Source organism: Schistocerca gregaria, chromosome X (genome assembly GCF_023897955.1).
Source record: "Schistocerca gregaria isolate iqSchGreg1 chromosome X, iqSchGreg1.2, whole genome shotgun sequence".
NCBI lineage: Eukaryota > Metazoa > Arthropoda > Insecta > Orthoptera > Acrididae > Schistocerca > Schistocerca gregaria.
The window spans coordinates 156,394,065-156,408,361 of NC_064931.1; the positions used below are offsets into that span (position 1 = coordinate 156,394,065).

At 41.2% G+C, this 14,297-nt stretch overlaps 1 protein-coding gene across 19 annotated transcripts in view; it reads right to left on the minus strand.

Moving 5' to 3' along the window:
• Positions 1-14,297, minus strand: part of LOC126297424 (inositol hexakisphosphate and diphosphoinositol-pentakisphosphate kinase) — a 507,792-nt gene that overhangs the window by 177,142 nt on the left and 316,353 nt on the right. For all 19 annotated transcript variants that reach the window (XM_049988233.1, XM_049988228.1, XM_049988227.1 and 16 more), the window contains 2 exons: positions 11,459-11,693; positions 9,323-9,531 (listed from right to left, as the gene is read on the minus strand). In XM_049988233.1, coding sequence (XP_049844190.1) covers positions 9,323-9,531; positions 11,459-11,693 — 444 coding nt within the window. The remainder of the gene's footprint in view (positions 1-9,322; positions 9,532-11,458; positions 11,694-14,297) is intronic.

Consider the following 14,297-nt stretch of genomic DNA (forward strand, 5'->3'; position numbering starts at 1 on the left):
TTGTGAGAACTCTCTCTCCCCTGGCCAACAACTCAAAACATTTTGCAGCATATTTTACAATGGTATCCCTACAAGGTTAAGAATGTGCACCAAATGAAGCCCAAAGACAGGCTAAAATGCTATGACTTCCCCCCCTTTTTTTGGCACAAGTGGAAATGGATGAAATATGGCAAGGAAATATTCTTTGGATGGACAAGGCACATTTTAATCTGTGTTGTACCATGAATGCACAGGACTGTCACATATGGGGATCTACTCCACCACATGTTGTGCAAGAACAACCACAGTACTCAGCTTATGTGACTCTGTGGGTGGTTTCACAAGTACCTTCATTCTCGGTCTGTTTTCCTTCCGTGACATGATAACTAATCAGCTTTTATGTGTACAGTGACATCTGCACATTATAAACCTCCTTGTGCACCACATGATTCTAGCTTTGCAAGAATGCAACTATGTGCATGGCACTATTTTCACACAAGATAGGGTGACACCACATGTCACTTGCCAGGTGAAAGATTTTTAAATATTCTTCACAGGTTTGCTGCTGGAAGACATTGTGTAAATTCCACAATATTTCCTTGGAGCAACTGTCCAACATCTTCAGGCGCTTAAATCTTGCTGGTGGCTAGATATGAGGAAATATTTTGGAATTTGCAAATGTCATCTGGCAGCAAACCTGTGAAGACTATTTACAACACATACACTGCGAAAGCTTGAAGAATCTCAGGTGAAGGATTTGCTTTGAGAAATCTTCAGTAACTAGGCAATTTGAAAATGTGTGGCCTACCAGATCGCACGACCTAAATTCATGTTTCTTCTGGATGTGGAGATATTTGAAAGATAGTGTCTATCAGAAATGTATCTGGACTAACTGATCTGAAGGACAGTATACAACATATCACTCTGATTACACCAGATATGCTGGGAGCAACTGTTGACTGTACCATGCATGTTGCTTAGTCAGGAGACTATATTTAACATGTCTTGTAGCTTGTGACCATATCCTAATAAATGTGCTGGAACCACTGTTATCAAGTGTTTGTTTATTCCTCCCCTTTTCCTGCACCCACATTACATCATGACTGCTTACAGTATCATCTTTTCACCTGGTTGCAAAAAAAGGAAATATTTTTTTTTTTCCAGCATACTCTGTGAGCACATCAATTAACGAACATACCTACGATGCCTACGATGTTCTAGTGCCCTGCAATGTATGCAGACTGCACTGTAGCACTTGGAAGACTATCAGTTTAATTATAACTGTTAGTTTAATTATAACCACCTGGCACACAGTAAACAACAATGATGTTAGTCCCCATCAACAAATGAATATGTTCAGACAATATCTGATATCTGAAGAAAATCTGTAGTGATAGATTAGTGGCAGGTACTGCCAAGATTTCGTGAAACCGAGCTAAGCGTCCCTGGCACATTACTGGAACTGAGCACATCAGCAGAGGGTTACACACTCACTAACCATCATCCTGGTCTTAGTGGTGGAACTCTCAGGAAATTCTTCTTGTGCAAGATATCTGTGGTACATCACTTAGACCAGCTGAAAGATCTGGAGGAAATGATTCTGCTAATCTATCAAAGGATGCCAGAGTGAGCATTAACCCTGTAATTCACCTTCAATCAAGTACTCATGGTACACTGTATGCAATACAGTCTTTACAGCTGCTGCAACTGCAACTACAACTATCACCACCACCACCACCACCACCACCACCACCACCACCACAACTATCAATTGCTCAAGCATGTCATCAGTTTTACAATGTTATGTTCACTTGATCATACAGTAACTCCAAAGGCACAGCCCATGAAAATCTCCAATAAAGTCATGTATACTCTTTGTACGTCTATCCTTTGAGATGAATTTTCTGAAGATTACTACAATGGGACAGCATTGTTTATTTAAGTAACAATACAAACATCAGTAATATGTCAGCTGAGAGAATTTAATTTTGTGTTAGGGGCAAAAGGAAAAAAAGAAGAGGCTGGCAAATTGAAACTATTGGTTCGTCGTTAGATTTGTTCAAATGACCCTCTTGATGAAGTATTCTCCAGTCTCTTACATCTTCATAAGTAACTTACACCATATAGCTTTAATCTATCAGCTGGGTCAACATCACAAAGAGTCCATTCACTCAGACTGTAACATACACTCCTGGAAATGGAAAAAAAGAACACATTGACACTAGTGTGTCAGACCCACCATACTTGCTCCGGACACTGCGAGAGGGCTGTACAAGCAATGATCACACGCACGGCACAGCGGACACACCAGGAACCGTGGTGTTGGCCGTCGAACGGCGCTAGCTGCGCAGCATTTGTGCACCGCCGCAGTCAGTGTCAGCCAGTTTGCCGTGGCATACGGAGCTCCATCGCAGTCTTTAACACTGGTAGCATGCCGCGACAGCGTGGACGTGAACCGTATGTGCAGTTGACGGACTTTGAGCGAGGGCGTATAGTGGGCATGCGGGAGGCCGGGTGGACGTACCGCCGAATTGCTCAACACGTGGGGCGTGAGGTCTCCACAGTACATCGATGTTGTCGCCAGTGGTCGGCGGAAGGTGCACGTGCCCGTCGACCTGGGACCGGACCGCAGCGACGCACGGATGCACTCCAAGACCGTAGGATCCTACGCAGTGCCGTAGGGGACCGCACCGACACTTCCCAGCAAATTAGGGACACTGTTGCTTCTGGTTTATCGGCGAGGACCATTCGCAACCGTCTCCATGAAGCTGGGCTACGGTCCTGCACACCGTTAGGCCGTCTTCCGCTCACGCCCCAAAAATCGTGCAGCCTGCCTCCAGTGGTGTCGCGACAGGCGTGAATGGAGGGACGAATGGAGACGTGTCGTCTTCAGCGATGAGAGTCGCTTCTGCCTTGGTGCCAATGATGGTCGTATGCGTGTTTGGCGCCGTGCAGGTGAGCGCCACAATCAGGACTACATACGACCGAGGCACACAGGGCCAACACCCGGCATCATGGTGTGGGGAGCGATCTCCTACACTGGCCGTACACCTCTGGTGATCGTCGAGGGGACACTGAATAGTGCACGGTACATCCAAACCGTCATCTAACCCATTGTTCTACCATTCCTAGACCAGCAAGGGAACTTGCTGTTCCAACAGGACAATGCACGTCCGCATGTATCCCGTGCCACCCAAGGTGCTCTAGAAGGTGTAAGTCAACTACCCTGGCCAGCAAGATCTCCGGATCTGTCCCCCATTGAGCATGTTTGGGATTGGATGAAGCGTTGTCTCACGCGGTCTGCACGTCCAGCACAAATGCTGGTCCAACTGAGGTGCCAGGTGAAAATGGCATGGCAAGCCGTTCCACAGGACTACATCCAGCATCTCTGCGATTGTCTCCATGGGAGAATAGCAGCCTGCATTGCTGCGAAAGGCTGATATACACTGTACTAGTGCCGACATTGTGCATGCTCTGTTGCCTGTATCTATGAGCCTGTGGTACTGTCTGTGTGATCATGTGATGTATCTGACCCCAGGAATGTGTCAATAAAGTTTTCCCTTCCTGGGACAATGAATTCACGGTGTTCTTATTTCAATTTCCAGGAGTGTACATCTATATTTGTAATGAATAGGCCACATGCCCCTGTAGAGGAGGAGATGAATAGTGCACCAGAATAATTTTCCATCTTTTCCACTCCATTCCACAGATAGCATGCAAAAAGTATACTCATGACATTTAGTGAAGTATTTGTGTATTGGTGAATAAATGAACACAAGAAAGACAGATGGTAAAACCTGGCATCAGAATAAAATCTAGGAACTCTCAAACATCCAAAAGACACTGACTATTTTAAAACAATAATGTGACAAATATCAGTATACCATTTCCACAATCTCTGAACCTGGCATGACACACAATGGAGGTAAGATATTTTACATAAATGTCTCACTTCCCCCCCCCCCCCCACCCCCACCCCCAATCCCCTTCAACTGTTACCACCTGCCTGTCCGGGCAACTAAATTCCAGTAAGAAGGAATATGTCTTTCACTGTTAATAGTTCTAAATACACATTCTACAAGCCATTATATGGTTCATCGAAGAGGCTACCTACTGCCACTGCTAGTCATTGTCTTTCTTGTTCCACTTCTGAAAGAAGTGGAGGAAGAACAACTGTTTATATGCCTCTGTATAAGCCATTGTTTCCCCTACCATGTATCTGTAGTCCTTAGGCAAGATTTGTGGTGATGGCAGTAGGAACGCCTGTCACAAATGCTGATTTCCTAAATTTTCTCATTAGAGATATGTGGAAAAAATATCATATTCCCTCCAGGAATTCCCATTTGAATATTACTCTTTTAAAATTAACATGCCTGCTCAGTAATTCTGGAAAAAGTGTTACGTATTTAAAAATTTCAAACTGAATCGTCATTCTCCTGTTGTCAGCTCCAATGCCTGTTACCAGGGAGCAGGTCAGTAAGAACTATGGAATTTCATCATGTTTTTCAAACAAAATAAAATTTCATCAGTCCATAAGAGCAGTGTATTACTGAAAACTAGTGCAAACATTGATTGTCAGGATACTAACAATGGTGTTAAGAGAGTTAAAACAGACTGTGAATTTAAAAACAAAATGGTACTTATCGTGCTAACAAACAGAAAGGTATTGAATCTTTGGTGACTAAAAACAGAGAGAAGTCTTATGGTAGGAATGGGAGTAGCAGTAGGTTTGAAACTATAAAGAGAAATTATGTTGCTTTATCAAGTTTTCAAAAATGGCATAAGACTAAACCGTGGCTGACTGTAAATTACACTAAAACAGAGTTTTCAATAATTTGCAAACTTAAGGTGGATAGCATGTCAAAAATGTGTTTATAGCTGGTGATAATGCCAAAAACCTAAGTGATAAAATTCGTGACTATGCAAAGTGCACATCACACATGAACTGCACAGAAATAATACATAACAAAGACAAAGAAAAATGCATGAGTAAAAGTGAAAAGTTGTGGGGAAAGCAATATCAAGTAAATGTATCACAAGTACTTTGTTGTTGAGATCTGTAATAGCTAGACAGAAATTATCGTTCACATCATGTCCCACACTGAAGTATAAAAGTTTAATGGTTTTCAGTCAGTAATACATTTCATTCTGACCATGCATACCAAAATATCAACATTTGTATGAAAAGAAATAAAAAAAGAATCTTGCAAACTTCCTTACGTAAGTACATAATTGTTGTGCATTGTATGAACCACAAAATGGATCTAGCTGCCCATGACATTGTGAATGATGTGACAGATTGACAGATGTGTGCCAAATATGGACTTTTTTGAGACTCTTTATATTCTGTGTTTCCTCATAGTCCCAAAAATCAGAGACTTCTAAAGGGTTTTTGACAGGTATTATCTTTTCAGATATTAAAACTAGGCCACATTTTTCAAATATGCTGAGTTGATTCATCATTTACTGCTGTTCGAGCTCTTGTTAAAGTGAAAAATCTCATTCCCACCTTTTTGAAAAACTGAGTCAGGATGGTTCTCAGTCAATTCTTGAGAAACCTATATTTGATAAAATATCTGACAAGTGGTTGCTTATAATGGAATTAGTGTGCCTTATGAGTGCCTAGAAATTCTGCAAAGTATTATCATGCTTTACGGAATACAGAACTTCTTCAGTCCTTGGCATCCTTAAGAAAACCTGAAAAGAGGTGACTTACTGCACATTCAGATGATAGTAAAAGACATGAAATGTAATTGCAGTTGCAAATATGTACAACCATGAACTGTATAATGGAATGATGACAATGAAAATTTATGCCGGACCAAGACTCGAACGCCAGTTCCCATTTATCACGAGTGGCAGTGTTACCACTGGGCTATCTGAGCATGCTTCAGGGCCAGATACAAACTTCAATATGTTGCAAGCATGTATCTACAATCTGTGGTCATACATCTGTCATTTATATTCCGGTACATGGGAGACTATTTAAATAAAAGCAGCTCACCCACTGTCAGTGGATCAATATGATTTTGCAGTGCCTGTGCAGTAATAATAAATTCAGAAATGAATGTGTGTGTTACGGTGACATGTCAATCCCTCATTTGTGTAAGAAGGTGTATTTTCAACTATGTGAAAACACATGTACATCATTAGTTAAGGATTTTAGAATCTATGAAGCAAAGCCACAACACAGTCCAACTTCTGTGAAAGAACTTGTGAAAGCCGACAAAATTATAACTATATCTATGACTGAATGAGAAAACAGATTTAGTGTCATGAATCTAACACTGACTGATCAGAGAAATTATTTTCAAATTCCAAAATTTTGAAATCTGCTTTTTATTTCACTTAATGGACCTCTACTGTTTACTATTCCATATGCTCAGACTTTCATTAACACGCTGCAGTGTGGCACTATGTCAAACATTTTCTGTAAATTTAGGGATCTAGAATATTCAAACATTTTTTGTTAATCTAGGGATATGGAATCTTCCAATTGTCCTTCATCCACTGATCATTTGATTTTTGCACAAACAAAGTTTTCTAAATCGATTTTAATTCGTGAATAGAAGCCCTCAAGGAAATTTATTACAGTGGAATTCTGCAGCAAATTGACATAAGGGTATTCACTTGTAATTGTACCGGTCTGTTCTTTTCTTATGTGCAGGAATCACCTGTGATTTTTTCCTCAGCTGCTTGTGAATTTGCACTGAGCAAGAGATTCACAGTAAGTGCAAGATAAGTAAGGAACAATAGCCAAAGACTACTTTCTACAAAACTGAACTGTGGTTCCATCTGGACCTCATGACTTATTTGCTTTCAGTTGCTTCATCGGCTTTTTAACACAACAGATGTCTATTTCTATGTCCTCCATATGGGAGTTTGTGCAGTGGTGTTACAATGGTATATTTGTAGCAATGATTTTTTTAATGATTTTTAAACACAAGATTCAAAACTTCAGTTTTTCTTTTGCTGTCTTCTATTGTCACTTCAGGCTGGTTGACAAGTGACTAAATAGAAGCCTCCAACTCACTCAGTTACTTTATGTGGGACCAAAGTTTATAGATTCTTGGCAAGAATTGCTAACCTATGCTGGTGGAAGTTTTACTCTTCATGCATTGATATCTTTTTATAGATGCCCATATTTCTACTAACTTTTTCCTGTCAACATTTTTGCATTGTTATTTGAATCTACAAAGTAACAATCTTCATTTTCTGAATTTGGTTATTAAACTACAGTGGGTCTTTCCAATCCTTAACCACTTACTTGGCATACTTCTCTAGAGTGTGATTTATAATTAGTTTAAACTTTGTCCACAACTCCCATACTTCCATCATACTGGAACTACAGGGTGTTTCAAAAATGACCGGTATATTTGAAATGGCAATACAAACTAAACGAGCAGCGATAGAAATACACCGTTTGTTGCAATATGCTTGGGACAACAGTACATTTTCAGGCGGACAAACTTTCGAAATTACAGTAGTTACAATTGTCAACAACAGATGGCGCTGCGGTCTGGCAAACTCTATAGTACGATATTTTCCACATATCCACCATGCGTAGCAATAATATGGCGTAGTCTCTGAATGAAATTACCCGAAACCTTTGACAACGTGTCTGGCGGAATGGCTTCACATGCAGATGAGATGTACTGCTTCAGCTGTTCAATTGTTTCTGGATTCTGGCGGTACACCTGGTCTTTCAAGTGTCCCCACAGAAAGAAGTCACAGGGGTTCATGTCTGGCGAATAAGGAGGCCAATCCATGCCGCCTCCTGTATGTTTCGGATAGCCCAAAGCAATCACATGATCATTGAAATATTCATTCAGGAAATTAAAGACGTCGTCCGTGCGATGTGGCCGGGCATCATCTTGCATAAACCACGAGGTGTCCGCAGTGTCGTCTAAGGCAGTTTGTACTGCCACAAATTCACGAAGAATGTCCAGATAGCGTGATGCAGTAATCGTTTCAGATCTGAAAAATGGGCCAATGATTCCTTTGGAAGAAATGGCGGCCCAGACCAGTACTTTTTGAGGATGCAGGGACGATGGGACTGCAACATGGGGCTTTTCGGTTCCCCATATGCGCCAGTTCTGTTTATTGACGAAGCCGTCCAGGTAAAAATAAGCTTCGTCAGTAAACCAAATGCTGCCCACATGCATATCGCCGTCGTCAACCCTGTGCACTATATCGTTAGCGAATGTCTCTCGTGCAGCAATGGTAGCGGCGCTGAGGGGTTGCTGCGTTTGAATTTTGTATTGACAGAGGTGTAAACTCTGGCGCATGAGACGATACGTGGACGTTGGCGTCATTTGGACCGCAGCTGCAACACGGCGAACGGAAACCCGAGGCCGCTGTTGGATCACCTGCTGCACTAGCTGCGCGTTGCCCTCTGTGGTTGCCGTACGCAGTCGCCCTACCTTTCCAGCACGTTCATCCGTCACGTTCCCAGTCCGTTGAAATTTTTCAAACAGATCCTTTATTGTATCGCTTTTCGGTCCTTTGGTTACATTAAACCTCCGTTGAAAACTTCGTCTTGTTGCAACAACACTGTGTTGTAAGCGGTAGAATTCCAACACCAGAAAAATCCTCTGTTCTAAGGAATAAACCATGTTGTCCATAGCACACTTGCACGTTGTGAACAGCACACGCTTACAGCAGAAAGACAACGTACAGAATGGCGCACCCACAGACTGCGTTGTCTTCTGTATCTTTCACATCACACTGCAGCGCCATCTGTTGTTTAAAATTGTAACTACTGTAATTTTGAAAGTTTGTCCGCCTGAAAATGTACTGTTGCCCCAAGCATATTGCAACAAACGGTGTATTTCTATCGCTGCTTGTTTAGTTTTTATTGCCGTTTCAAATATACCAATCATTTTTGAAACACCCTGTAAATAATATGTATACATAGTATAAGATGGATGCTACTAACTACTTATCAGCTTTTTCAGTATAAAATCTCTCCAAACCTCTTTGATGGATTTATTATCTTTAGTAATCATTGTGGCTATGATGAAATCTTGATTGCTAATCCCCATCTCTATTCTGATGCTCCTGATATTGTCCGATCTGTTTGTAGCTATCAGGTCTAAAATATTCTAATTAGGACTAAAAGCAGCTCTCATTGGGTGAAGCACCTCTACATTTCACACAGCCATGGTAGATTCATTTTACAATCACTCTCATACACAGGGTTTTGAGAAACCTATTTAGTAAATCATTACAAAGAGTGGCAGTGACTGGAAACTAATGTTTACAATGAGCAATCTGTATGTCAACAGTCATTAGAGTTCACTATTGACTAAGCCATTGATAAAGACACAATTAAGAAGCTCACCTTTAGTTTTCACATCATCTTTTTTAATCCTTACAATATTCATCAGTTTTTGAATCAGTTGATGGACATGCTCACAGCACTTAACAGGGTTCTTCACAAAGTCCAATGCAGTATTAATACTTATTGCATTGCACGGATTAATCTTCTCACGGTCCTCTTTTGTGAAGTCAGCATCCTTTTGCATAAGTTCATGGAGACGAGCTTTGGCCCTGTGTCCAATTACATGAAAAAAGCATAGGTCAGAACATACACAGAAAGCCCTTCACTACAAACATACAGAAGTTGCACGTGTACACACCCCACAACCCCCCTTCCCCTGCCCCCATGCATCCATCCACACACCCACACACACACACACACACACACACACACACACACACACACACACACGCACGCACGCACGTATGTAAGTTTACTATAAGTGTAAGGGTAGCAGTAAGAGTAAAGTAATTAATTTCCATCAATGCTAATAACATAAGAAAAATTCAAGCACATATTTGTTCTAGTGGCATCAATAACATCCCATTCCATTTACCAAAATTCAGGTCATCTGGTTCAAAATCAGTAGCTAAACATTCCAGGTTTGTGTCAACGGTGAAGACACTCTTTAATCTTCCTACAGAACCTTCCTCCCAACAGCACCACCACCACCACCACCACCACCACCACCACCACCACCACCACCACCACTACTCACTATCACTGAAGAGAAAATTGTAGCAAATGCACAGAGAATTAGGAAGCACAAGAAGTGCCACAACTTCTGCCATCAACATAAGCTTTTGATTCAGAATTTGAAATATACTATGAGCTCTTCTCCCTGTGAATCACAAAGTCTCTTCAGAAATCACATGGAGTGTTAAACTGCACTATCTTTTAATAAAATAATACAGAAAAATGACAAACAACATGATATTTAGGTGTGGCATGGACAGACTATAGAAAGACATTTTGTGTACAACATGACTAGATACTGAAATGTCTTTAATTCTAAAAAACACCAAAATTGTTACACCCTGGAAATATGATATGGACAATGGAATACCAGGTTATGTATACAAAGTACATAATGTAATACCTCTTCTTTTCTCCATCATTAAGTTTGTAATGTAGTAATCATGAATTTTGCACACCACCTCAATCTTTCTTCTACAGTCTACTCCAATATCAGCATCCTACATGAAAAGATGGTACCACTGTATAAGTTTAGAAAATGGCTGGCACAAACACAGCTTTCAGCAATTGAGTTCCTTAGTGCAGAGGGTGAAATGCCAAACTGCATTCTCAGCATCACTAGATGAAGTGTTCAATGCAGTAGAGGAGCTGGATGGCAAACACAGTTGGCTGATGCAATTCAGAGCAGAGCAGCAAGTCAGTGACTGCAGTGACTTTACACAACATCGGGTGCGTCAACTGAATCATCATGATTGTCTAGTAACAACAGATTGTGTCACTGTTTACCTATCAGGAAAGTCAGTCTGATGGGCATTGTTGAAAAACTGGGTACTTCAAGATATTCACCGACTGTGTACTGAACATGTTGATCGACCAGAATAAAAAAGCCAGAAAAATTTTTGCATCTAATATGTTGTATCACTTCAGAGAGGAATGAGAGGAAATGTTGGCAAAATTGTGACTGAAGATGAGATTTTTAAAGCAGGACTATGGTATTTACCACACTGGTATACAAGTTCATTCCAAGGTGGAGGAAAAACTGCTCAAACATGGTGATTATATTGAAGAATGACAAATTAATTGTGAATGTTGTAGCTGTTATCCTATGTAAATGGCAATTTTTTTCTTACAAAATAAAAATAAAAACATGAGACATAATTTTTTGGCTGACCCTTGTAAATAATGGACAGCAAAGTTTGCAGTCACGAATTAAATAGATAAAGAGCAAATATTTTAGGGTGGTTATATCCTATTATGTTGCATTTTGCTAATTCCTCTCTTCAGGCAACTTAATAGACACTCATCCAGTTATCTGTTCCAAGACTTGAGTCTCACTGTTGCAAAAATGGATGATCTCATCTGAGACTTTTCTCTTGTCAATTACATAACAACCAAATACAATAACAAAGAGGCTGATAAATTTATAAATTGAAAATTTGTACATTATAAACAATGACTTACATATTTTGGTATTTGCTTGATTCACAATCGTTGTCTAATAAACCGTTCGTATTTGCGCTTTTCACCATTTGGACCAAGATAGGTGTGAGTTCTCCTTCAAGTGCCAATAAGCCTTTAGCAAATGCAGCTGCTGTCATTTGCACCCGTCCTTCATCTGATGCATATATTTTAAGATCATGACGGAAAGTTGAATGCAGGCGCAGTAATCCAAGGCCTTGTGTTCCAGCATATTCACCTGTAGCGAAAATGGAACAGTTAGCCCGGTGAAGCAACTAGACTCCACAAGATACATGAGGCATAAATAAACGTATGTTTTGTCTACATTCACAAATACAAATAACTTATTTCTGTGACAACATTTCACTGCAATGAACAAGCACAGCAATCCGACTGCTCCATGCACCACATGCAGTTGATTACAACAACATTCATGTGCCAATGTTTGTGTGGTGAGCTTTAGTTCCGTACAAGTTTTGAGATACATGTTTACTTATCACTCAACTGTGGCGTACTTCTGTACCAGAGTAACTGCAAAACTACCAGCAGATTCACTCCACTCTCTCAATTACTTTAAACATAACAAATGGCACTTCGAAGTTGTGTTGTAAGGAATAAAATTAAATCCTCTTTGCTTTTCCATCCTTTGCAATGTACAACAAAAAAATGAACTGGTAGTGAATAATCTGGTTTAGGTTGGTATTATGGTAATGTATGATGCAGCAACAATTTTAATTGGTGAATTTGTCACTCTAATAAAACACATTGCAGATGAGTGTAAATATTCTTAATTCTACAGAGGCTGTCAAAGCCTATCATAAGAATGAAGGATAAAAATGTCATTCAGTACCTAGACCACAGTGAGAATGTAACGATTATGAGGCACTCGAGGCACAGAATCTCATTCGGTGGAGTCAAACCTTTACAACGGGCACATAAATACTTTTAACGAAAGATGTGCCATTTCTTTTTATATATATATATGAAAACAGCCTTAACATAATCATAATAAAAGCCTTGTTAGCAAAAATTAGAGGAATAAACACTAATAATGTCTGCTTCTTTCAAGAACACACACACACACACACACACACACACACTAATGCAATTCACACATACATCACCAGTTCCTGGCAGTTGATGACAGACTATGCGCATGATGGGAAAGGCAACTGGGTAGGGGTAAGGAAGAGGGGGGGAGGGAAGGGGAGGGATAGTAGGGTAAGTTGGGGGGCAGTAAAGTGCTGCTGGGGTAGTGTGCAGAGATAAGGTGAAATGAGGATAGGGCAGCAAGGTGCAGTTGGGGAGCGGGGTGGGGGTGGGGGGTGAGGGTGTTAGATGGAGGGTGGGAGGGGTAGCGGGAAAGGAAAGACTAAGAAGATTGGGTGCATTGGTGGAATAGAGGGCTGTGTAGTGCTTTAATGGGTAAAACAAAGGACCAAGATGGGTAATGACAATGCCTAACAGAGGTTGAGACCAGGAGGGTTATGGGAACATAGGATCTATTGCTGGGAGATCCCACCTGCACAATTCAGGAAAGCTGGTGTTGATGGGAAGGATTCATATGGTACAGGCTGTGAAGCAGTTATTGGAATGAAGAACATTGTGTTCGGTGGTGTGCTCAGCAACAAGATGGTCCAATTGTTATTTGGCTACATTGTTTCGGTGGCCATTAACACGGACAGACAGCTTGTTGGTTGTCATGCCCATGTAGAACGCAGCACAGTGGTTGTGGCTTAGTTTGTAGATCAAATGACTGGTTTCACAGATAGCCCCACCTCTGATAGGATAGGTGATGTTTCTGACCAGACTGGAGGAGGAGGAGGAGGAGGAGGAGGAGGAGGAGGTGGTGGTGGTGAGAGGATGTATGGAACAGGTCTTGCATCTAGTTCTATTTTAGGGATACAAGCCACTAGGCAAGGGGTTTTGAGCAGTGGTTGTGTAGGGATGGACAAGAATATTGTGTAGATTTGGTGTGTGGTGGTAGGGGGTGGGGGAAATAGTGGGTAGGAATTTCTCATTTCAGGACATGACGAGAAGTAGTCAAAACCCTAGCAGAGAATGTAATTCAGTTCCTCCAGTCCTAGGTGGTACTGAATCATGAGGGGAATACTCCTTTGTGGCCGGAAGATGGGACTTTGGGAGGTAGCAGGTGCCTGGAAAGGTAAGGCACAGGAGATCTGGTTATGTACAAGGCTTGAGGGGGGAGGGGGGGGAGGGGGGGAATGGGGATATTATGGGCTGTAATGGCCTCAGTGAGACCTTCAGTTCATTTTGAGAGGAACTGCTTATCACTCCAGATGCAATGCCCACAGGTGGCTAGGCTGCAAGGGACTTCTTGGTATGGAATGGGTGGCTGCTGTCAAAGTGGAGGTATTGCTGGTGGTTGGTAGGTTCGATATGCACAGAGGTACTGATGTAACCGTCTTTGAGGAGGAGGTCAACATTGATGAAGGTGACTTGTTGAATTATTGTTGTTTATTATTATTATTATTATTATTATTATTATTATTATTATTATTTGAAGTGAGGTGCGTTTGATATCATGGACATCAGCCCCCCGACGAAAAGACAGCAGATAATCTCATGGGTGGGGACGAAGGCTGTCCCCCCATGTGGATCAGTTTATAATGTATTAAAGTCTGCTCCCCCCCCCTCCCCCTTCAAATTTAGGTATGAGGCCTGACAGTTCACAAAATTTCACCATCCTTTTAACATGGCACTCAGTATCTGCAAGGATGGTGGGCAGATCTCCATCATGACTGAGGGCTGCCCTAATATCAGTATATAGGGCACACATTGCCACAATATGCTGAACTGAAAGTGGCACATCACAAATTCC